This window comes from Arachis stenosperma, chromosome 2, assembly GCF_014773155.1.
Source record: "Arachis stenosperma cultivar V10309 chromosome 2, arast.V10309.gnm1.PFL2, whole genome shotgun sequence".
Classification (NCBI taxonomy): domain Eukaryota; kingdom Viridiplantae; phylum Streptophyta; class Magnoliopsida; order Fabales; family Fabaceae; genus Arachis; species Arachis stenosperma.
In genome coordinates, this window is record NC_080378.1 from 83,408,510 (window position 1) to 83,434,862 (window position 26,353).

Sequence of the window (26,353 nt, forward strand, 5' to 3'; positions counted from 1 at the left end):
TAAATTATACTTATAAATTATAGTATAATTTTTACATTAATAGATAAGTACTAACAAATTTTTATACTGAAACAATATTTGGTCCGGGCGTAGCCCGGGTTTTACACTAGTTGTATTCTTAAATGGAGTAAGGCTCCGTTTGGTTTGTGTATGTACTAATACATAGACATTAAGACATAGACACTTGAGACATAGACATAAAATATTTGTGTTTATGTATGATGTTTGGATATAGAGACATGACAATACTGTAGTGTCTAATGTTATGTTTGATTAATAAAACACAAGAACACTACATAATTAAAATGACTATTTTACCCTTCTAATTTAAAATAAAAATTCAATCATTTTAAAATAAAAAAAGACCAGATTGAGTCGAGGGTTTCTCCCCCTCACCTCAACCCCCCCAAAATCTCCCTTCTCCCTAGTTGGCATCATCCTTCTTCATTATTCTGTGCAGTCCCCTTCTTCTTCTTCTTCTTCTGTGCGGTCATCTTCTTCTGTGCGATCCCCTTCTTCTTATTCTTGTTCTTCTTCTTTTGTGTGGTGCCCTTCTTCTTCTTAATTGTTGGTTTTAATTGTTGCGAGTGTATTTGCTAGGTTCAGTTTAACAGAGAGAAGGGGGAAGGCATGGCTCATCGATGAAAAGCATCATGTGTAGAATTAGCATCGAAGAAAAAGCCAATGCCAAAAAGCATCTCCTTCGCACTTGGCAGGTATCTACCATACCATTCCTAATATTTACAGCTTCAACTATATCTTTCAGAGTTCTGATTTTGCAATTTAGGATTTAATGTTTAGCGCATTTTGGGAATACGGTGCTTGATATGTTTAGCTGCGCCATGCCAAGTTCATAATTTTAATAGTTTACATAGTGTAATTATATCCCCAATTTCATAACTTTAACGGTTTAACTAAGTATTGATGAATGAAATTAAAAACTGCATGTGTTATAGAAGTGTGGATTAAGAATTAAAAGAGTAGTAATTGGAAAGATGAAAATAAGCCATACTCTTCCATAGACTTTGGGATTAAGAAGAACATATATATTTATATTAATGTTTCTTGGTTACTTTGTACAAAGCATATGATGATTTCCTAGTGGCATGGAAGTGAATTAGTAACAAAGGTAATATTTTTACATTGGTTCTCATAAATGATTCATTATAATGGTATGTTTTTGGAACTGGCTCTATATTATTTTAGCCCTTTTACATGTATGCATTCAATGTGTTTGATGAATTGTTTGTATGTGGACAAACAATCTGCTTACTTTGGATCTATTTAAACAACGTTTGTCACAATGTATGTTTCAATCTAAATTTTTTTTGTATTTTTTTCAATATTTTGAAGCAAACAGATTTTGAATTTGAATATACACTGACCAAACGTGATGGTAAAAAAAATTTGTATTTTTTTAGAGGAGCAAACTTATAAGGTAAATTTCTTTGTGGACCAACCTGCTTTTATGGATCTTCATTGGGTATGCTTCAGTTTGTTGTTGTGTTTACATTGTTAGAAAATTTACTTAAAATTAGAACTAGTGTAAAGTGCTGAAGTTATCAGTTTCAAAGGAATACAGTGTGTGTTGTAAGAACAAAGCACGTTTTGAGACTACTAAAGTTGTTATTGAAATTCTTTTTGCAGGGAATGTTTGTGCAATTCTTTCTTCAGGGAATGCTTGGTTGCTATACACAAATAAAAGTTGGTCATGGATCAAGTATTCAAGGGCTTGAGACAACTGCAACTTTTGACCAAATATTACTTTTGAAAGCTGTATTTTTTTTTTGTTATTTGGCATTGTATTTGTACAATGAATCATGAAGTTCCATTGGTATAGTTTTAAGAAATACCCAATTGTATGAATTGAAAATTGTAGGAATTGAAAATTAAATGGAAAGTGGTTTACATGAAATTCATTTTGGCTTGCTGGTTGTTTTCAAGAATGAGTATTTGGAGTATATCTTGTTTGCTTTGAACAAATATGTAAGTGCAGGAATTTAGAACTCAGGCTGCAAATATCATGTATAAAATTTACACAGGAAGTGCATTATTTTAGAAAGTTAATAATTTTGTTGTGATTTTAAAAAGTGCACGAACTTGCTGTGATATTACAAAGTGCACAATTAAAATTGTGATTTAACAAGTGCCCAATTTTGTTGTGATATTAGAAAGTGCACAATTTTGCTGTGATTTAAAAAGTGCACAACTTTATAGTGAAAATTTATGCTGCACAATTAAAATTTAACTCTACTTAAGTGCAGAAAATTAGCATAAATTATGCAGATTCAATAAAATTTTGCAGGAATGCACAATTTTAAGTGTAAAATTGCACAATACAATTGAAGTTCAGCTGATGAATAACTTAGTGCATAATAGCAGGAAATTAACAGAGAAAAGAGTTTACCAAAATGTTTTTGAAAAGTATAATAACTTTATCAAAATACTCTAGTAAGTTTACCAATATACCCTAACAAGTTAACAACTAAGACCAACTACACCATCAATAACTAAAAGTTGTCCATAATATCTCGTGCAAATGCCGCTTTTTCCTCATCTAAACTCCAAAAGGTTGCCTTCAATTCTGGATTCTGCACAAATTTCTTTGCAATTTGCACGATCTCTATTGTGTCGAAACCAAGACTCCTCAATGTTCGACCAAGATTCACTTGCTCATTAATCCCAAACATTGCATTGGCAAGTATTTGCACATGCTTTCCTTGATCCTGAACTGCAGCCTTAAAAGTTTCAGCCAAGTTTGATAAGATTGCAGCATCCTTGCTAATTTTAGTTGCACTTTGACGTCCTTGATTTCTCTCACTTGATGAAGCAAAAGAGGTCGAATAGGTATTGGGTAATTCACTTTCAGCAGCTGCTAAATCCTCCATGTCAACATCCTCTCCGTCTAAACCCAAGCCACTAGCTGTGGCTGCAGCAAATGTAGAACCTGGAGTAACATCTTCTTCAGCATTTTTTCCACTGCAGGCTTCAAGACCGGTAGCTCTATCCTTACCGAAAATGTTTCCAAGACGTTCAAACAACGGAAATGGCTTGCCTGGAGTATAGAGCGTCACATTGCGACCCTATACCATATGACAGAGTATACATTAACAAATGCATATGCATACACTTACATGAAAATTAAAATGTAGTTGTAAGAACAAAGAATAAAAGTGAAAAAAAAAATACACCTTTCCCCAAGCTTCCAACACTTGTTTACTATCTACTTCAACACACATCTTTTGAGAATTCCATCCAAAGCCACTACAACCCAACATCTCAGCCACATACATATATTTTTCTTTCAGGCGCTTGTATTTATTTCTGATGTGCTTCACAGTGAGACCACATCCAGGAAACTTTTCGTTCATCTTATCTGCCAACTTCTGAAATGCCCCCGGTTTAAATTGACCGACATCGGCCCTCTTGCCTTCAACGACCAATTCCTCCATGAGGACCACAAACTGTTCAGTTTCTTGTTCAGTCCACTGGCGTGGTGTGGAAGCCATTTGCTGCTGGATAAGATATATGCACAATAATGAAAAGGAACACCATAAAGTACAATTATTTTGAGCTATACACAAGAATTCTTATGCCAATTAGCACAAATTTACTAGCACGAATATATCAGAATTTTCACCACATTAAAACAAATAATTACCAGCACAATATCAACACACTTTAACATTTTCAAGAACATTATACACGTTTAATATCCTGTGAAACAATTAAAAGAAACTCTTATCTAGTTATGTCTTTAATTAGAATACAAGTCATCAAACTAAATTGTATGCTAATACACATGCCACAAGGGAAAAAAACTCAAATGAATTCAAATATAATAATAGTCGACGACAATTGCATACATCATAAAATTATCAAAAATAAAAATTCTACGTGCCATGTTCTCCCCTCCATATTTCCCACATTTCAGTTGCTAGGTCCTCACGCCATTGAGTCCACTCGTGGCTACTTTCCACAACATCAATTGTGTCGGCTTCATCAACAATAGTATCATCTCCTATGGGTATGTGTTTCGGTGAAAGAGTTGCATCTTCTTCGGGATCAACATCCATATTCATACGAATAAAATTTTGTAACAAACAACAAGCGATAATAATGTGGCATTGAATCCTAATAGGGTAAAATGACAGACTTCGTAGAATCGCCCATCTTTTCTTAAGCAATCCAAAGCACCGCTCAATCACATTCCTAGCCGAAGAGTGCTTCTTATTAAATAAATCTAGACGATTTTGTGGTGCACGGTGACCTTGAACCCACTCATTTACATGATAGCGAACATTTCTATAAGGAGATAAAAATCCTCTACCATTGGTATAGCCAGCATCCACTAAATAATAAGACCCTAAAACGGAAGGATGAAAAAAATATAAGAAATAGGGTAGAATTCTTTAATAAATAGTTAAAACTCTTATGAAAAGATTAATTTAGACATACCAACAGGTATTTTCAAGCCATTACATCGAGTAATTGCATCCCTAAGTACCCTTGAATCAGATGCCGATCCTTCCCAACCGCTAAGGACATAGACGAAATTCATATTCCGATTGCAAACTCCTAAGACATTGGTGGATATTCTAGATTTTCTCGTCCGATATCTAGATTTATCATTCTTCGGGACAGTGACATCTATGTAAGTTCCATCTAATGCTCATAGACAACCCTATCAAATGTTACAAAAATAGTTATTACACACCAGATAAACTTGACCAGCAAGAAATTGAGCTATATACAAGACATACCTTAAACCATTTCCATCTTGGATCCACACAATCTTCCGGAATAGGATCTGCCATTGCAAATAATATACTTTGAACACGCAAAACCGAACACAATACCTTGTGAAAATACCTACTTATAGTTTCACCAGACCTATAGAACCTAACTTGTACGCTACGATTTTTGGTATGGTGAGCTAAAATGATTAAGAAAGTAGCTACTTGCTCGCCTATGCCAACATGACCATTTTCGTCCAACTCACCCTGAACTTTTAGCAATTCACACAAATTGGCAAATGCATTCAAACTCATTCGTAGCTCCCATATGCAATTTCTATCTCCACCCTCCCCAATAATATTATCTAATGCATCTCGCCTTAATGGCAATGTGTTCACTCTTCGACCAATCGAAGAATGACTCCGCCTTCTATTCCTAATATACATATATAAAGTAACTAACATAAATAACATTAACGTGTCAAACTGCATTCTCATAATCCAGTAATATCCAACACATAGCTTAATTTGCTCGGAACGATCCATCATCACTTCCTAACAAACAATAAAAAGTAAATGCGTAAAAATAAATAAATAATAAATATTCGGCACCAAAACATTCAAATAAGCTTTATATAATTACCATAGCAAATCCAAAAGAAGCAGAGCTAGCAACACTAGAGCGGGTTGGGATCCAACTGCCGTCCAAGAAATTTAAAATATCTACTACCTTATAGTTACCATTCAAAGTCTTTTTCCACAAACCATTACTCTAAATTATAAAAAACAAAATAAAAAACTTGAATTCAATAGTTTAAACTTCCAACTCCACAAAATAAAAGATCCATGACCCACACCGAATTCATACTTATATAAAAGCCTCTGAATTTTCTCATTAATATCTCAAAACTTTCAAATTCAGAAGAAACTACAACTTGAATTTCAAATCTAATGCAGTTTTAAGTTTAAACTCATAAATTTTTTTGGAAAAGTTGAAAGACACCTAAACTATGTGCTTTTCATTAAATAATACATTCCAAAAATTGCTTGCTACTCATACAACATAAATAGTCTTCTTGCTGTTTGAAAATACAAGAAAGGCAACCAGACCATGACAAATGTTATTGAGAGTTATTTGTTGAATCTTTTTAAACATTCCTTATACTAATTCTTACAATAGTCAGATAATAGCCCCAAATATTAACTAAACAACAATAAAACCCAATACTTCTAATTTGCTCATCATCCCGCATTAATCCCTAAAACAAATTTCAACAATCACAATACTTCACAGTCTACTAGTATTATTTGTTCCTTATTCACACACCAATATTTTTTCCAAAACTAAATATATTAAAGTTCATGGTAAAAGAGCAAGGGAAGATAAAAATTAAAAACTTGAGATAATAAAAGAGAGGGATAGCATAATCACAAACCTTCAGTGGAGTTTTCAAGAACAGAGAAAGATTAGAAAAGCTCCACAAAAGTAGCCGTTAATGAGGAAGCTCCAGAGAAGATTGAGACTTGTTAGGGTTTGTCAAAGGTAGAAGAAAAAGAAGTCTGGTAAGTTAATTTTAATAAGGGTAAACAAGTAAAAAAAAAAATAACTCAGATCCGTGTCCATCTTTTGTCCGTGTCTCAACATTTCCTTGAGACATGAAATACGTGTATTATGTGTGCTCTTGTGTGTAAGCGTGTCTTTCATTTTCTGTGTCTCAGAAACCAAACAAAAGACATGTCCTGCTGTGTCTATGTCTTAGCCTGACATACACACAAACCAAACGGAGCCTAAAGTACCAATTCGGTCCTGTCCATTTCTCAAAATGTCAAGACGATACTTAACTAAAAATACGTTCCAATACGGTCACTGATTCTGTACTCCATCGGCCAACCCGGTCTCTCCGTCACTTTCACGGCTCAAAGTCGACGAAAAATGCTGAGGTGTGAAGGCGAGGGTATGACACAGATGGCTCGGATGGTTACGTGGAAGATGGAATCCTACGTGGCTAGAGGAAATGGACAGGGGTCTTTTTGTCATTGCCCACAACACAAAAACAATGGTGTTTTGAGGGTTCCAGGCCTCCTTTTTAGACGAGTCTGGTCGTCTATGTTCCATGTTTCGTGTATGGAACTGATACCACCATGAGCAATAGCAGAAATCGTGAGATTGGAAGAGATGCGTCGGATGATGAGGGTAGGAGTATTTCTGTGAGCTCTGTTGGTAGTGCTGGAGCCAAGATGAAAAAAAGATTCGTTGCCCTGAAATGCAATTGTGGGATTCATGCAATTCTATTCATGTCATCAACAAAGTCGAACCCTAACAGGCTATTCTTTGGATGCCCAAATTTTAAGGTATGAAACAGTTAATTATCTTGATATTCATGCCAAGATCTGTAGCAGGCATCTCTACATTAATAATTTGAGTTTGCTTTCTTTTTACTGTGCAGATTGCACAAGGTGGTTGCAAATATTTTCAATGGTTGGATGAATATGTTTCACTGTTTGAAGAGGAGCAAATAAATGATGGCAGTCCTTATGTTCGGAATCGAAAGCAAAATAATTTTTTGGATGCAGATGTTTGGATGGAGGAGAAAGTGACAAAGCTAGAGGACAGAGTTTCTGGGTTAGAGTTGCAGATGAAAAATTCTAGCCACGATAAGTGTAATAGGTGGTTTAGTTATCCATTGATAGTTGTTGTATTTGTCTTTGGAGTTGTATGTGCAAATTATCTCCTTTAGAGTGAATAGTGGATAGTTAGTGTATCTTGTTTGTTTTGTGTTGGAAGTTCCTGTTGCTGAATTAGTTGTATTGTATCAGTTAACAGTGTAAATCTGAGTTTATTAAATGAAACAACTGTGTTGGTTGTTTGGAAAAGGGACATTGTGTAAAAAAAGTAGAATGTGTTATAATCGAATCCCTTTATACCAGGAAAAATAATTTAGTAATAACTAACAATAATATGTAACATTAACAACTGCAAACAGCCATCAAATGTCAGCATGTTGTTCACAAAATCACTCCAAAATTGGACAACATATAGCCCTATACCAACATCAGCAACACCAAAATAAAAAGAGTATTGTAGACCTTTAATTCACATATGCTATGAAAACAGAAAGTAAAAAACTGTTTGTGGTAGCTATATGTAAGCTAGTTTATCAAAAAGTCAGCATCTTCTTTTAACTTGATATAAATCTAGGACCACACTTCTAGTTCTTCCTAGGAGGCCTAAATCTAGGAGTGGGGATAAACTTGAATAGTCTTGATGCAGGCACGGAAGCTGCTGCGGCCATTGTCTCGGCACTAAGACCATGTGGTTGACTTGGTTTAGGCATCATTGATCCAGTAGGAACATTAGTATCATTGTTGGGTGGAATTTCTGTGTTGGTAGGAGTGGGAGGCCTGAAGTGAGATCCAATGATTGGAGGAATTTGATTCACCATAGAACCTTGAACAAAGGTGGAGGAGATTGGTGGCCTAACAATTGGTTGCTTCATCCTTTGTGGAGGTGGGTTATTGAAGGTGGGGGTGTCAGATGCTCCCTGCAAACCAACAAGATTGCATTATATGAAACAAAAAGTAAGACTAAGACATTGCTATTTGTAATGCAATTGTGAACTATACTGGGTACTTACAACTTCTAGTTGGGAAGCAGACTGTGAAAGAGGAATTTTATCTCCTTGCCCTATTGTTGTACCTTCCTTTGATGTCGATTTAGGTAGCTTCTTTTTTTGTTTTTTTTTTTTGCCTTTGTCTACATTCATGAATAGTACTCTATCTCAATCTAGAGTCAACAATAAAGATCATGAAAACATGTAAACAAATTAAACCTATAAACTACTTACCACAGGGTCCAGTATTATTCCTTCAACACCAATACTCATGTTGTTTTCCTCACCAACCTGGTTCTATGTGGATCATCATACAAAACAGGCATTTAAATACTGGATCAAACTTTGCTATAACAATTAAATGCCTAACCAACCTATCATGTGACACTTAAATCCTTAACCATTATAAAAATATGACAAATCGAACCCTGAAGGAGGCATATATGTGTGGTGGTAGCAGAGTCCACTGCTGGAGCAGACTGCTTCAAATTCCTCCTTTCCTTCTTGGTCATAGGCTTCTAATTTGGGTCTTTTGGTGGGTTGGAGCATGTTTTATAGTAATGATCCTTTTGGCCACACCTGTTACAAGTCACTTCGAATGACTTTTTGGCTTTGTGGGAATTCATCTCCGTCTCCACAGAATCAACTTTTCTCTTCATCTTTGGACGATGTGCAGCTTTTTTAATAGGGGGAGGTAGTGGCTGTGGTGAATCAGTTGGGTTTCAGTATTCTTCACTGTTAATTGGATTAATGCAGATAGAGTAGGCTGATCTGATAGCATCCATAGTGAGCCATTTATGCACAAAGTGCTCTGGCTTCAACCCCATCTTATCCATGGCTGCAACCACATGTCTGCAAGGCATGCCTGCACATAGATTTTGTTAAAAAAATATGAAGTAGTTAAAGACTTTATATTTGTTAACTAGACCAGTCATATAAGATGATGAATTGTATACCAGTTAGCTGCCACACATTGCAAGTACATGTCTTGCCTTGTAAGTTTACTCCAACTTTGTGTTATGGGCAATGACAAAAAGGCCCCTATCCATTTCCTTTAGCCACGTAGGATTGCATCTTCTACGTAACCATCCGAGCAATTCGTGTCATACCCTCGCCTTCACACCTCAGCATTTTTCGTCGACTTTTGGCCGTGAAAGTGACGGAGGGACCGGATTGGCAGACGGAGTACAAGGTCAGGGACCGTATTGGAACGTGTTTTTTGTTAAGGATCGTCTTGACATTTTGGGAAATGGACAGGGACCGGATTGGTACTTTACTCTTCCTAAATGATACCTAGAAGGTCAATCATTGTTTTCTTTTTTTTTTCTTTTTTTTTGGAATAAATGTACATTTCGGTCTCTAATCATTTGGACGAAGGACTAAGCGCACTTCCACGAATCAAAATTAATAAAGCGGACTTCAATTTCTATTAAAAATATATGTTTATACCCTAATCCAAAATATAAGTTAGACCTAATAAAGCTGAAAAGGCCATACTGAGAGAGTAGCCTCTACCGTATACCCGACCTCTTTGAGGAGGATGGAATAGATGAAAACGGGCAGCTTATACTTACCCACGTAAGTAACTGTCTCCCTAAATTTCTCACCTGCTTCTAGAAGGGAGATCTCAACAGTCCTAATATAAAGAGACGATTATCCACCACCAGAAGTGAAACTACTTCAACGGTGGTTATTAGTTAATCACCTATAAATACCCTGACACGCTCAAGTACCTTTAAGTTCCAATATATCAAAAACCTGCTTAACCCCTTGCTGACTTGGGCATTAGAGTGTCTTTCAGGTACCACCCCCACCTTTTTAAACACATAACTCGGACGGCGGCTCTCTGATGTAGGACAAGTTGGAGACCACTCCCTTGAGCATTTAGGCCTCACACACAAGACCAAAGGCAATCCAGTTTCAGGTAACCCTCAGAACATTGGCGTCGTTGCCAGAGACCTAGGATCTAACACTCAATGGTGGACGATCAGTATGAAGGTGGACGTACAACATCTGAATCAGAATAAGAATAGCAGGACAGGGTCAACAATGACCAAACTCTAGTGATACCTCCTCCAAGAATGGAGAAACCACATGGTGAAGGCCCTTCCGATGACCAACACCAAAGGAGAGTCCCATCCAAGGTTCGTCTCCCTGAAGGGGAAGAACAACCTCATAGCGCCGACCTCATGGGATTGCTGCATGGACACCATGGTCGACTTGAACAACTGGAGTATGAATTAGAGCGACAGCGAGAAGCAGAGAGAAGCTTGAGGAAGGAGATTAAACGGCGAAGAGAGTTAAAAGAGAAGCTTCCAAAGCTGGAATCTAACCTTCAAAACAGGGATTCCTGAACAGCTCGGGAAGATACCTTGTTGGGAGGAGAAGATCCTTTCACCGAAGATATCATTCGGACTAGAGTTTCTAGAAACTTTAAAAGCCCCGACATGAACCTATACGATGGGACAACCAACCTGAAGCACCACCTCAGCAATTTCAAAAGCCGGATGTACTTGGCTGATGCTTTGGATGCTACCCGCTACAACACTTTCCCGATAACTTTGACAAAAGCGGCCATGAAGTGGTTCGACAGCCTGCCTCCTAGGTCGGTTACGAGTTTCGACGACCTAGCGCGCAAATTCCTTACCTGATTTTCAATTAAAAAAGATAAGGTCAAGCATGCACCCAGCCTACTCGGAGTCAAACAGGAGATCAGAGAACCCCTAAGAGACTACATGGAGAGATTCAACAAGGCATGTTTGGAAATCCAGGACCTACCCATTGAGGCGGTGATAATGGGACTAGTCAATGGCCTCCGAAAAGGACCTTTCTCCTAATCTATCTCAAAAAGACATCCGACTTCTTTAAATGATGTACAAGAGTGAGCTAAAAAGTACATCAACATGGAAGAAAATGCCAAGTTATGAGAGCCGAACACCCTCATCAGCTAAAGGAAAAAGACGGGGAGCCCAAGAGGAAAGAAGAAGTCAGATCCGAGAAGCCTAGAAGGTACCACAACTATATTCCATTACGAGTTTCTCTTGTGGACGTCTACAGGAAAATTTGTCACACCGAGAAGCTCCCTCCTCCACGCCTGATAAAAAACAAAAAGAGAGAAAGCTGTAATGAGTATTATGAGTACCATAAGCTGTTTGGGCACTCAACAAATGATTGTTACGACCTAAAAAATATGATAGAAAAACTGGCCAAAGAGTGTCGGTTGGATAGATATCTCATAGAAAGGTCGGACAATGACACAAAAAGGAAGAGAGACGATGAAGAGGCTGGCCGAAAAGGTCAGCCCCCACAAACCCTAGAGCAACACAATCACATGATAGCAGGAGGCTTTGCTGGGGGAGGAGTAACCAAGTCGTCTCGGAAGAGACATCTAAAAGAAGTCTACCAAGTCGGGAGTGATGGACCCGACCTATGACAATCTCTTTCACCAAAGAAGACGGACAGGGCATTGTACCTGGGCACGACGACCTGGTAGCAATCACCATGATCTTTGCCAATGCTCACTTTCACAGAACCCTGATAGATCAAGACAGCTCAGCTGACATACTATTTAAGCCGGCATTTTATAAGTTGAGGTAGGATGAAAAGGAGTTAAAAGCATGTCCGGATACTCTCTTTAGGTTAGGAGATGCTCCTATTAAGCCATTGGGCTTCATCTCCCTATACAAGACTTTTGGAAAGGGATTGAAGTCCAAAACCTTAAACATCGACTTCATTATTGTCGATGTAATTTCTACATATAATGTCCTGATTGGTAGGACAACTCTAAATCAGTTAGGAGCAATCCTCTCCATTCCCCATCTTTGCATGAAGTTTCCTACAGAAGACGGAATTGCCACCATTAGAGGAGATCAAAAGCTGGCAAGAAAATGTTACAATGAGAGCCTAAACCTACGAGATAAGGGAAAAGAGGTCAATTCCATTGAACTCGGAGGAGTCTGAGGAAGAGAGGAACTCTGACCACAGCCCGAAGGAAGGTGGTGGACGAAATTGTGATTCATTCCCTTTGTATTTGCATGAGATTTATTTAATGGCTCTCTGCTATGTGTGGACACAACTCCGTTCAACTTAACCAGCAAGTGTACTGGGTCATCCAAGTAAGACCTTACGTGAGTAAGGGTCGATCCCACAGAGATTGTTGGTATGAAGCAAGCTATGGTCATCTTGTAAATCTCAGTCAGGTGGATAATAATTGATTATGGATTTTCGAAAATATATAATAAATAATAAACATAAAATAAAGATAAAATTACTCATGTAATCCAATGATGGGGATTTCAGATAGGCGTATGGAGATGCTGTGCTCCTCCTGAATCTCTGATTTCCTACTGCTTTTATCCAATTTTATCACTCCCTTCTATGGTAAGCTGTATGTAGGGCATCACCGTTGTCAATGGCTATATCCCATCCTCTCAGTGAAAATGGTCCAAATGCTCTGTCACAGCACGACTAATCATCTGTCGGTTCTCAACCAGGTTGGAGTAGAATCCCTTGATTCTTTTGCGTCTGTCACTAACGCCCAGCCTTCAGGAGTTTGAAGCTCGTCACAGTCATTTAATCCCAGAATCCTACTCGGAATACCACAGACAAGGTTAGACTTTCCGGATTCCCATGAATGCCGCCATCAATTCTAGCTTATACCACGAAGATTCTGATTAAGGAATCCAAGAGATATGCGCGCGGCATAAGGTAGAACGGAAGTGGTTGTCAGTCACGTGCGTTCATAGGTGAGAATGATGATGAGTGTCACGGATCATCACATTCATCAAGTTGAAGTGCAATGAATATCTTAGAATAGGAATAAAGGGAATTGAATAGAAAATAATAGTAATTGCATTGAAACTTGAGGTACAGCAGAGCTCCACACCCTTAATCTATGGTGTGTAGAAACTCCACCATTGAAAATACATAAGTGAAAGGTCCAGGAATGGTCGAATGGCCAACCCCCATGGTCTAAGGACTAGGCATCCAGAGATGTCTAATACACTAGTAAAAAGTTCTATTTATAATAAACTAGCTACTAGGGTTTACAGAAGTAAGTAATTGATGCATAAATCCACTTCTGGGGCCCACTTGGTGTATGTTTGGGCTGAGCTTGGTCTATCCACGAGCTGAGGCTTTTATTGGAGTTGAACGCCAAGTTGTAACGTGTTTTAGGCGTTCAACTCTGGGTTGTGACATGTTTCTGGCGTTTGACTCCAGACAGCAACATGCAACTGGCGTTGAGCGCTAGTTTACGTCGTCAATTCCCGAATAAAGTATGGACTATTATATATTGCTGGAAAGCTCTGGATGTCTACTTTCCAACGCTGTTGAGAGCGCACCATTTGGAGTTCTGTAGCTCCAGAAAATCCATTTTGAGTGCAGGGAGGTCAGATTCCAATAGCATCAGCAGTCCTTTGTCAGCCTCCTATCAGAGTTTTGCTCAAGTCCCTCAATTTCAGCCAGAAATTATCTGAAATCACAGAAAAACACACAAACTCATAGTAAAGTCCAGAAATGTGAATTTAACATAAAAACTAATGAAAACATCCCTAAAAGTAGCTTGAACTTACTAAAAACTACCTAAAAACAATGCCAAAAAGCGTATAAATTATCCGCTCATCACAACACCAAACTTAAATTGTTGCTTGTCCCCAAGCAATTGAAAATCAACTAGGATAAAAAGAAGAGAATATACTATAAATCCCATAATATCAATGAATATTAATTCTAATTAGATGAGCGGGACTTGTAGCTTTTTGCTTCTGAATAGTTTTGGCATCTCACTTTTTCCTTTGAAGTTCAGAATGATTGGCTTCTCTAGGAACTTAGAATTTTGGATAGTGTTATTGACTTTTCTAGTTAAGTATGTTGATTCTTGAACACAGCTACTTATGAGTCTTGGCCGTGGCCCTAAGCACTTTGTTTTCCAGTATTACCACCGGATACATAAATGCCACAGACACATGACTGGGTGGACCTTTTCAGATTGTGACTCAGCTTTGCTAGAGTCCCCAGTTAGAGGTGTCCAGAGCTCTTAAGCACACTCTTTTTGCTTTGGATCACGACTTTAACCACTCAGTCTCAAGCTTTTCACTTGGACCTGCATGTCACAAGCACATGGTTAGGGACAGCTTGATTTAGCCGCATAGGCCTGGATTTTATTTCCTTGGGCCCTCCTATCCATTGATGCTCAAAGCCTTGGATCCTTTTTACCCTTGCCTTTTGGTTTTAATGGCTATTGGTTTTTTCTGCTTGCTTTTTCTTTTTCTTTCTATATATTTTTTTTCGCCATTTTTTTTCACAAGCTTTTGCTTTTTTTCACTGCTTTTTCTTTCTTCAAGAATCAATTTCATGATTTTTCAGATTGTCAATAACATTTCTCTTTGTTCATCATTCTTTCAAGAGCCAACAATTTTAACATTCATAAACAACAAGATAAAAAATATGCACTATTCAAGCATTCATTCAGAAAACAAAAAGTGTTGTCACCACATCAATATAATTAAACTATATTCAAGGATAAATTCAAAATTCATGTACTTCTTGTTCTTTTGAATTAAAACATTTTTCATTTAAGAGAGGTGAAGGATTAATGGAATTATTCATAACTTTAATACATAGTTACTAAACACTAATGATCATGAAAAAGAGACACAAAACATAAATGAACACAACATAAAAACCGAAAAGCAGAAAGAAATAAGAACAAGGAATGAATCCACCTTAGTGGCGTCTTCTTCTTGAAGGACCAACAATGTCCTTAAGCTCTTCTATGTCCCTTCCTTGCCTTTGTTGCTCCTCCCTCATCGTTCTTTGATCTTCTCTTATTTCATGGAGAATGATGGAGTGCTCATGATGTTCCACCCTTAATTGTTCCACATTGTAGCTCAAATCTTCTAAGGAAGTGTTGAGTTGTTCCCAATAGTTGTTGGGAGGAAAGTGCATCCCTTGAGGCATCTCAGAGATTTCTTGATGATGAGCTTCCTCATGCATCTCTTGAGATCCGTGGAGGGTCTCTCTTGCTTGCTCCATCCTCTTCTTGGTGATGGGCTTATCCTCTTCAATGGGGATGTCTCCTTCTATGATAACTCCAGCTGAGTAACATAGATGGCAAATAAGGTGAGGAAAAGCTAGCCTTGCCATGGTGGAGGGCTTTTCGGCTATTTTGTAGATTTCATTGGTGATGACTTCATGAACTTCTACTTCCTCTCCAATCATGATGCTATGAATCATGATGGCCCGATCCACAGTAACTTTAGATCGGTTGCTAGTGGGAATGATGGAGCGTTGAATGAACTCCAACCATCCTCTAGCCACAGGCTTGAGGTCCAGCCTTCTTAGTTGAACTGGCTTGCCTTTGGAGTCTCTTTTCCATTGAGCTCCTTCCACACATATGTCCATTAGGACTTGGTCCAACCTTTGATTAAATTTGACCCTTCTAGTGTAGGGGCGTTTACTCCTTGCATCATGGGCAAGTGGAACGCCAACCTCACATTTTCCGGACTAAAATCTAAGTATTTCCCACGAACCATTGTGAGATAATTCTTTGGACTCGGGTTCATACTTTGATCATGGTTCCTAGTGATCCATGCATTGGCATAGAACTCTTGAACCATTAAGATTCTGACTTGTTGCATGGGGTTGGTTAGGACTTCCCAACCTCTTCTTCGGATCTCATGTCGGATCTCCGGATACTCATTTTTCTTGAGCTTGAAAGGGACCTCAGGGATCACCTTCTTCTTTGCCACAACATCATAGAAATGGTCTTGATGGCTTTTGGAGATGAATCTTTCCATCTCCCATGACTCGGAGGTGGAAGCTTTTGTCTTCCCTTTTCCTTTTCTAGAGGATTCTCCGGCCTTAGGCGCCATTGATGGTAATGGAAAAACAAAAAGCTTATGCTTTTACCACACCAAACTTAAAATATTGCTCGCGCTTGAGCAAGAGAAGAAAGAAGAGAAGAAGAAGAAGAAGAAAATATGGAGGAGAAGGGGAGATGGTGTTTCAGCCAAGGTGTAGAAGAGGGGGTTTGTGTTGTGTGAAAATGAAGTGGAATGGAAGGGTATATATAGGGAGGGGAGAGGGTGTAGTTTCGGTCATTTAGGGTGGGTTTGGGTGGGAAAGTGTTTTTGAATTTTGAAGGTAGGTGGGGTTTATGGGGAAGAGTGGATGGATGTGAGTGGTGAAGGGGGTAATTGGGAAGAGAGATTGAAGTTGTTGGGAAGTGTGATATGGGGAAGAGTGTTATAGGATTAGGAGGTAAGGTGGGAATATGTTAGGTGGGGATCCTGTGGGGTCCACAGATCCTGAGATGATTCTGTGGGGTCCACAGATCCTGAGGTGTCAAGAATTTACATCCCTGCACCAATTAGGCATGTAGAATGCCTTTGTACACCATTCTGGCGTTTAAACACCGAGATGATGCACACTCTGGGCGTTCAACGCCCATGTGTAGCATGTTTCTGGCGTTGAATGCCAGTTCCATGCATGTTACTGGCGTTCAGCGCCAGCTTTCCTCAAGGCACATTCCTGGCGTTCAAACGCCAGAATGTTGCTTGTTTCTGGCGTTCAGCGCCAGATTCATGCTCTGTTCTGGCGTTGAACGCCAGCCAGATGCTCCTTACTGGCGTTGAACGCCAGTATGTCCTCCCTCCAGGGTGTGATTTTTCTTCTGCTGTTTTTGATTCTGTTTTTAATTTTTATATTTTTTTCGTGACTTCACATGATCATGTACCTAATAAAACACAAAATAACAATAAAATAAAATAAAAATTAGATAAATAAAAATTGGGTTGCCTCCCAACAAGCGCTTCTTTAGTGTCAATAGCTTGACAGTGGGCTCTCATAGAGCCACAAAGGTGATCAGGTCAATATTGTAAAACTCCCAACACTAAACTTAGAGTTTGGATATGGGGTCTTAACACCAAACTTAGAGTTTGGTTGTGGCCTCCCAACACCAAACTTAGAGTTTGACTGTGGGGGCTCTTCTTGACTCTGAACTGGGAGAAGCTCTTCATGCTTACTCTCTTTTGTCACAGAGGGATGGCCATGTGCCTTAAACACAAGGTAGTCCCCATTCAATTGAAGGACTAATTCACCTCTGTTGACATCTATCACAGCTCCTGCTGTGGCAAGGAAAGGTCTTCCAAGGATGATGCACTCATCCTCTTCCTTCCTAGTGTCTAAGATTATGAAATCGGCAGGGAGGTAAAGGCATTCAACCTTTACTAACACGTCCTCTACTATTCCATAAGCTTGTCTCAATGACTTGTCTGCCAATTGTAATGAGAACAAGACAGGTTGTACCTCAATGATCCCCAGCTTCTCCATTACAGAGAGTGGCATAAGATTTATCCCTGACCCTAGATCACATAGAGCTTTTTCAAAGGTCATGGTGCCTATGGTACAAGGTATTAAGAACTTGCCAGGATCTTGTCTCTTTTGAGATAAAATTTTCTGAATCCAGGTGTCTAGTTCACCAATGAGCAAGGGAGGTTCACTTTCCCAAGTCTCATTACCAAACAACTTGCCATTCAGCTTCATGATAGCTCCTAAATATTGAGCAACTTGCTCTCCAGTCACATCTTCATCCTCCTCAGAGGAGGAATAGTCTTCAGAGCTCATGAATGGCAGAAGAAGATTTAATGGAATCTCTATGGTCTCTATATGAGCCTCAGATTCCTTTGAATCCTTACTAGGAAACTCTCTCTTGCTTGAGAGACATCCCAGGAGGCCCTCCTCACTAGGATTTTTGTCCTTCTCCTTCCTTATGCATTCGGCCATATTGATCACATCAATGGCCTTGCACTCTCCTTTTGGATTCTCTTCTGTATTGCTTGGGAGAATACTGGGAGGAGTTTCAATGACTTTCTTACTCAGCTGGCCCACTTGTGCCTCCAGATTTCTGATGGAGGATCTTGTTTCACTCATGAAACTGAAAGTGGCCTTTGACAGATCAGAGACTAGATTGGCTAAATTAGAAGTGTTTTGTTCAGAATTCTCTGTCTGTTGCTGCGAAGATGATGGAAAAGGCTTGCTATTGCTCAGCCTATTGCGTCCACCATTGTTAAAGCCTTGTTGAGGCTTTTGTTGATCCTTCCATGAGAAATTTGGATGATTTCTCCATGATGAATTATAGATGTTTCCATAAGGTTCACCCATGTAATTTATCTCTGCTATTGCAGGGTTCTCAGGATCATAAGCTTCTTCAGAAGCTGCCTCCTTAGTACTGTTGGATGTATTTTACCATCCCTTCAGACTTTGAGAAATCATGTTAACTTGCTGAGTCAACACTTTGTTCTGAGCCAATATGGCATTCAGAGCATCAATTTCAAGAACTCCCTTCCTCTGAGGTGTCCCATTATTCACGGAATTTCTCTCAGAAGTGTACATGAATTGGTTATTTGCAACCATGTCAATGAGTTCTTGAGCTTCTGCAGGTGTTTTCTTTAGGTGAATGGATCCACCTACAGAATGGTTCAATGACATTTTCGAAAACTCAGATAGACCATAATAGAATATATCTAATATGGTCCATTCTGAAAACATGTCAGATGGACACCTTTTGGTCAACTGCTTGTATCTTTCCCAAGCTTCATAGAGAGATTCACCATCTTTTTGTTTGAAGGTATGAACATCCACTCTAAGCTTGCTCAGCTTTTAAGGAGGAAAGAATTTATCCAAGAAGGCCGTGACCAGCTTATCCCAAGAGTCCAGGCTATCCTTAGGTTGTGAATCCAACCATATTCTAGCTCTGTCTCTTACAGCAAAAGGGAAAAGCATGAGCCTGTAGACTTCAGGATCTACTCCATTCGTCTTTACAGTCTCACAAATCTGCAAGAACTCAGTTAAAAACTAGTAAGGATCTTCAGATGGAAGTCCATAAAACTTGCAGTTCTGTTGCATTAAAGCAACTAGTTGAGGCTTAAGCTCAAAATTGTTGGCTCCAAAGGCAGGAATGGAGATGCTTCTTCCATCAAATTTGGACGTTGGTTTTGTGAAGTCACCAAGCATTCTCCTTGCATTATTGTTGTTGGGTTCGGCTGCCATCTCCTTCTCTTGTTCAAAAATTTCTGAAAGGTTGTTTCTGGATTGTTGTAATTTAGCTTCTCTTAGTTTTCTCTTCAGAGTCCTTTCAGGTTCAGGATCAATTTCAACAAGAGTGCCTTTTTCCTTGTTCCTGCTCATATGAAAGAGAAGAAAACAGGAAAAGAAGAGGAATCCTCTATGTCACAGTATAGAGATTCGTTTATGTTAGTAAAAGAAGAAAGGGGAGAAGAGTGAAGAAGAATGGGTTCGAATTTTAGATGAAGAGAGGTGAAGAGAAGTGTTAGTAAATAAATAATTAAATAGAATAAGAAAAGAGAGGGAGAATTCAAAAATTAATTTTTGAAAAGGAGTTAGTAATTTTGAAAATTAAAGATGAGATATGATTAAAGTTAAAATTTAAAACAATTAAAAAGAATTTTTGAAAAAGAGAGAGGTATTTTCGAAAATTGAAGAGGAAAAAGTAGTTAGGTGGTTTTGAAAAAGGTAAGAAACAAACAAAAAGTCAAATAGTTAGTTGAAAAAGATATTAAAATCAAATTTGAAAAGATAAGAAGATAAGATAAGATAAGATATTTTGAAATCAAAATTCGAAAAAGATAAAATTTTGAAAAAGATATGATAAAAAGATAAGATAAAAAGATTTAATTTTTAAAATTAAAATTAATTACTTAACTAACAAGAAACTACAAGATATGATTCTAGAATTTAAAGATTGAACCTTTCTTAACAAGAAAGTAACAAACTTCAAATTTTTGAATCAATCACATTAATTGTTAGTGTAATTTCGAAAATATGATATAAAGATAAGAAAAAGATTTTGAAAATAATTTGAAAAAGATTTTGAAAATAATTTGAAAAAGATTTTTGAAAATTTTCGAGAAACAAAGATAAAATTGAAAAGATATGATTTTTGAAAAAGATTTTGAAAAGATAAGATTTTTAAAAATTGAAAATTTGACTTGACTTGTAAGAAACAACTAATTTTGAAAATTTTTGACTAAGTCAACTCAAATTTTCGAAAATTATGAGAGAAAAAAAAGGAAAAGATATTTTTTTGATTTTTGAATTTTTAATTATGAGAGAGAAAAACACAAACATGACCCAAAACATGAAAATTTTGGATCAAAACACAAGATGCATGCAAGAACACTATGAATGTCAAGATGAACACCAAGAACACTTTGAAGATCATGATGAACATCAAGAACATATTTTTGAAAAATTTTTGATGCAAAGAAAACATGCAAGACACCAAACTTAGAAATCTTTAATGCATGGACTCTAACAAACGAAAAATGCATATGAAAAATAACAAACAACACAAAACAAGAAAACATCAAGATCAAACAAGAAGACTTACCAAGAACAACTTGAAGATCATGAAGAACACTTTGAATGCATGAATTTTCAAAAAATGCAAGAAAAATTTTTAAAGCATGCAATTGACACCAAACTTAAAAATTGACTCAAGAATCAAACAAGAAACACAAAATATTTTTGATTTTTATGATTTTATTAATTTTTTTGGATTTTTATTACTTTTTTTGAAAATAAAGTTTGGAAAAACGAAAAAGAAAAAAAAATTTTGAAAAAGATTTTTGAAAAAAAATTTTGAAAAGAAAATTACCTAATCTGAGCAACAAGATGAACCGTCAGTTGTCCAAACTCAAACAATCCCCGGCAATGGCGCCAAAAACTTAGTGGACGAAATTGTGATTCATTCTCTTTGTATTTGCATGAGATTTATTTAATGGCTCTTTGCTATGTGTGGACACAACTCCGTTCAACTTAACCAGCAAGTGTACTGGGTCATCCAAGTAATACCTTACGTGAGTAAGGGTCGATCCCACATAGATTGTTAGTATGAAGCAAGCTATGGTCATCTTGTAAATCTCAGTCAGGCGAATAATAATTGATTATGGATTTTCGAAAATATATAATAAATAATAAACATAAAATAAAGATAAAATTACTCATGTAATCCAATGATGGGGATTTCAGATAGGCGTATGGAGATGCTGTGCTCCTCCTGAATCTCTGCTTTCCTACTGCTTTTATCCAATTTTATCACTCCCTTCTATGGCAAGCTATATGTAGGGCATCACCATTGTCAATGGCTACATCCCATTCTCTCAGTGAAAATGGTCCAAATGCTCTGTCACAGCACGGCTAATCATCTGTCGGTTCTCAATCAGGTTGGAGTAGAATCCCTTGATTCTTTTGCGTCTGTCACTAACGCCCAGCCTTCAGGAGTTTGAAGCTCGTCACAGTCATTCAATCCCGGAATCCTACTCGGAATACCACAGACAAGGTTAGACTTTCCGGATTCCCATGAATGCCGCCATCAATTCTAGCTTATACCGCAAAGATTCTGATTAAGGAATCCAAGAGATATGCGCCCGGCATAAGGTAGAACGGAAGTGGTTGTCAGTCACGCGCGTTCATAGGTGAGAATGATGATGAGTGTCACGGATCATCACATTCATCAAGTTGAAGTGCAGCGAATATCTTAGAATAGGAATAAAGAGAATTGAATAGAAAATAATAGTAATTGCATTGAAACTTGAGGTACAGTAGAGCTCCACACCCTTAATCTATGGTGTGTAGAAACTCCACCGTTGAAAATACATAAGTGAAAGGTCCAGGCATGGCCGAATGGCCAGCCCCCATGGTCTAAGGACTAGGCGTCCAGAGATGTCTAATACACTAGTAAAAAGTTCTAGTTATAATAAACTAGCTACTAGGGTTTACAGAAGTAAGTAATTGATGCATAAATCCACTTCCGGGGCCCACTTGGTGTATGTTTGGGCTGAGCTTGGTCTATCCACGAGCTGAGGCTTTTATTGGAGTTGAACACCAAGTTGTAACGTGTTTTGGGCATTCAACTCTGGGTTGTGACATGTTTCTGGCGTTTGACTCCAGACAGCAACATGGAACTGGCGTTGAGCGCCAGTTTACATCATCAATTCCCGAATAAAGTATGGAGTATTATATATTATTGGAAAGCTCTGGATGTCTACTTTCCAACGCCGTTGAGAGCGCGCCATTTGAAGTTCTGTAGCTTCAGAAAATCCATTTCGAGTGCATGGAGGTCAGATTCCAACAGCATCAGCAGTCCTTTGTCAGCCTCCTATCAGAGTTTTGCTCAAGTCCCTCAATCTCAGCCAGAAATTACCTGAAATCACAGAAAAACACACAAACTCATAGTAAAGTCCAGAAATGTGAATTTAACATAAAAACTAATGAAAACATCCCTAAAAGTAGCTTGAACTTACTAAAAACTACCTAAAAACAATGCCAAAAAGCGTATAAATTATCCGCTCATCAGAAGGACGGAAGAAGTCCAAATCAGACAAGAAATCGAGAAGAGCACTAATATAGGAGTTAACATAAGGGCGGATTTGAAGGAAGATCTCGTAAAGCTCCTACAGGAGAACTCCGATCTTTTCGCTTGGAAGGTCACCGACATGCCGGAAATAGATCCCGAGCTTATGACACATAAGCTGGCAGTCTACCCTGGGTCCCGACCTATTCAACAAAGGAGGCGAAAGCTCGGACTGGAGCAAGCTCAAGTGGTCGAAGAGCAAGTACAAGCCTTGCTAGAAGCCGAATTTATCAGGGAAGTCAAGTATCCGACATAGTTGGAAAATGTGGTGCTGGTAAAAAAGCAAAATGGGAAGTGGAGGATGTCTGTCAACTATACCGACCTCAATAAGGCCTGTCCAAAAGACCCATACCCCCTACCAAATATCGATACTTTGGTAGATTCCAATTCAGGATACCAGTATCTATCATTTATGGATGCTTACTCCGGATACAACTAAATTCCAATGTATAAGTCGGATCAGAAGAAGACATATCACTCCTAGAGCAAACTATTGTTACGTGGTCATGCCATTTGGGTTGAAAAATACAGGCGCCACCTACCAAAGGTTGATGAACAAGATATTTGCGCCTCACCTTAGAAACGTAATAGAGGTATATGTAGATGACATATTGGTAAAAACCAAGGAAGAGGCCAATCTCCTGACCATCCTCTCACAAGTCTTTGACACCATAAGAAGACATGGGATGAAACTAAATCCCACCAAATGCAACTTCGCAGTAGAAGCAGGAAAATTTCTGGGATTTATGATCACACAGACGGGAATTGAGGTTAATCCCGACAAGTGTAGAGCAATCCTAGAAATGAAGAGTCCGACTTGTTTGAAAGAAGTCCAACAGCTGAATGGCCGACTTGCAGCATTGTCCAAATTTTTGGCAAGATCAGCCTTGAAGTCCTTGCCACTTTTTTCACTACTTAGAAAAGGATGCCAATTCGAGTGGACTTCTGAATGTGAAGAAACTTTTCAAGAATGCAAGAAATTTCTGAGCCAACCTCCCATCCTAACTCAGCCAGAAATAGGACAGGAGCTCGTACTATATCTCGCTGATGTCAAGAAAGCAGTAGCATCCGCTTTAGTCCGAGAGGACGAGGTCGGACATCACCCCATCTACTTCACTAGCAAAGTACTGCAATGGCCTGAATTAAGGTATCAAAAAATTGAGAAGTTTGCATATACCTTAATTGTAGCATCTAGAAGTCTCTGACCTTACTTCCATGCTCATACCATAAGAATCCGAACAATTCAGCCCATGAAGCAAATCTTTTAGAAAATGGATGTTGCAGGTAGAATGGTTCAATGGGCTATAGAGTTGAGTTCGACTTGAGATATGAAACTCAGATAGCAATTAAAGCCCAATGCCTTACTGACTTTTTAGTAGAATACTGGTGGATGAAATTGTGATCTCTTATAATGGCATTCAACTTGGTGTGCGCAATTACTAACTCAGCACTTTCTTCACAACCTCGCACAACTAACCAGCAAGTGTACTGGATCGTCCAAGTAATAAACCTTACGTGAGTAAGGGTCGATCCCACAGAGATTGTTGGTATGAAGCAAGCTCTGGTCATCTTGTAAATCTCAGTCAAGCGGATAATAAATGGTGATAGAGTTGTCGAATAATAATAATAAATAAACAGAAAATAAAGATAGAAATACTTATGTAGATCATCGATGGGTATTTCAAATAGGCGTATGAAGATGTTGTGCTCTTTCCTGAATCTCTGCTTTCCTACTGCCTTTATCCAATCCTTTTTACTCGTTTCCATGGCAAGCTGTATGTAGGGTATCACCGTTGTCAATGGCTACATCCCATCCTCTCAGTGAAAAAGGTCCAAATACTCTGTCACGGCACGGCTAATCATCTGCCGGTTCTCGATCAAGTCGGAATAGAATCCCTTGATTCTTTTGCATTTGTCATCACGCCCAACAATCACAAGTTTGAAGCTCGTCACAGTCATTCAATCCCGGAATCCTACTCGAAATACCACAGACAAGGTTTAAACTTTCTAGATTCTCATGAATGCCGCCATCAATTCTAGCTTATACCATGAAGACTCTGATCTCACGGAATGGAAGGCTCAGTTGTCAGGTGAGGGCAACCATGTGTCGTGCATCAGGAATCCAAGAGATACACACTCTAGCTTTCGCTTGTAGAACGGAAGTGGTTGTCAGGCACGCGTTCATAGGGACGGATGATGATGAGTGTCACGAATCATCACATCCATCAGGTTGAAGTACGAGTAGTATTTTAGAACAGAAATAAGATTGAATTTGAATAAAAGATAGTAGTAATTGCATTAAAACTCGAGGTACAGCAGAGCTCCACACCCTTAATCTATGGTGTGTAGAAGCTCCACCGTTGAAAATACATAAGTGATGAAGGTTCAGGCATGGCCGAATGGCCAGTCCCCCAAAACGTGATCAATAGTCTCCTAAGATGAATAATGGAATAAAACCGAGACCAAAGATGTAACGTGGTCAAAAGACGTCTAATACACTAGTAAAAAGTTCTATTTATACTAAACTAGCTACTAGGGTTTACAAGAGTAAGTAATTGATGCATAAATCCACTTCCGGGGCCCACTTGGTGTGTGCTTGGGCTGAACTTGATCTTTACACGAGCTGAGGCTTATCTTGGAGTTGAACGCCAAGTTGTAACGTGTTTTTGGCGTTCAACTCTGGTTCGGGACGTGTTTCTGGCGTTTGACTCCAGAATACAGCGTGGAACTGGCGTTGAGCGCCAGTTTACGTCGTCTAATCACAAATAAAGTATAGACTATTATATATTTCTGGAAAGCTCTAGATGTCTACTTTCCAACGCTGTTAAGAGCGCACCGGTTGAAGTTTTGTAGCTCCAGAAAATCCATTTCGAGTGCAGGGAGGTCAGAATCCAACAGCATCAGCAGTCCTTTGTCAGCCTTTTATCAGAGTTTTGCTCAGGTCCCTCAATTTCAGCAGAAATTACTTAAAATCATCGAAAAACACAAAAACTCATAGTAAAGTCCAGAAATGTGAATTTAGCATAAAAAATAATGAAAATATCCCTAAAAGTAGCTAGATCCTACTAAAAACTACCTAAAAACAATGCCAAAAAGCGTATAAATTATCCGCTCATCACAACACCAAACTTAAATTGTTGCTTGTCCCCAAGCAACTGAAAATCAATTAGGATAGAAAGAAGAGAATATACTATAAATCCCAAAATATCAATAAATATTAATTCTAATTAGATGAGCGGGACTTGTAGCTTTTTGCTTCTGAACCGTTTTTGCATCTCACTTTTTCCTTTGATGTTTAGAATGATTGGCATCTCTAGGAACTTAGAGTTTTAGATAGTGTTTATTGATTCTCCTAGTTAAGTATGTTGATTCTTGAACACAGCTACTTTTATGAGTCTTGGCCGTGGCCCTAAGCACTTTCCAGTATTACCATCGGATACATAAATGCCACAGACACATAACTGGGTGAACCTTTTCAGATTGTGACTCAGCTTTGCTAAAGTCCCCAGTTAGAGGTGTCCAGAGCTCTTAAGCACACTCTTTTTGCTTTAGATCACGACTTTAACCAC

The 26,353-nt window shown here is 38.4% G+C and overlaps 1 protein-coding gene, 1 long non-coding RNA gene, 1 other non-coding gene and 1 pseudogene across 4 annotated transcripts; 3 read left to right on the top strand and 1 right to left on the bottom strand.

Moving 5' to 3' along the window:
- Window positions 1–395: 395 nt before the first annotated feature.
- LOC130960259 (uncharacterized) lies at window positions 396–1,813 on the top strand. Of its 2 annotated transcripts, none has more exons than XR_009079045.1 (3): window positions 396–502; window positions 601–716; window positions 1,648–1,813. It is a non-coding gene; the product is annotated as an uncharacterized LOC130960259 (long non-coding RNA). The 2 variants fall into 2 exon arrangements; XR_009079046.1 differs by having other exon boundaries at window positions 607–716.
- Window positions 1,814–3,893: 2,080 nt separating this feature from the next.
- Window positions 3,894–6,852, bottom strand: LOC130963071 (uncharacterized; annotated as a pseudogene).
- Window positions 6,853–6,878: 26 nt separating this feature from the next.
- Window positions 6,879–7,624, top strand: LOC130963072 (uncharacterized protein At4g04775-like). The gene is made up of 3 exons (XM_057889220.1): window positions 6,879–7,088; window positions 7,184–7,397; window positions 7,554–7,624. The coding sequence occupies exons 1-3, from the start codon at window positions 6,879–6,881 to the stop codon at window positions 7,622–7,624; spliced, it is 495 nt and encodes a 164-aa protein (XP_057745203.1).
- Window positions 7,625–18,896: 11,272 nt separating this feature from the next.
- Window positions 18,897–19,000, top strand: LOC130964110 (small nucleolar RNA R71). Its single transcript, XR_009080218.1, has one exon. It is a non-coding gene; the product is annotated as a small nucleolar RNA R71 (small nucleolar RNA).
- Window positions 19,001–26,353: the final 7,353 nt, after the last annotated feature.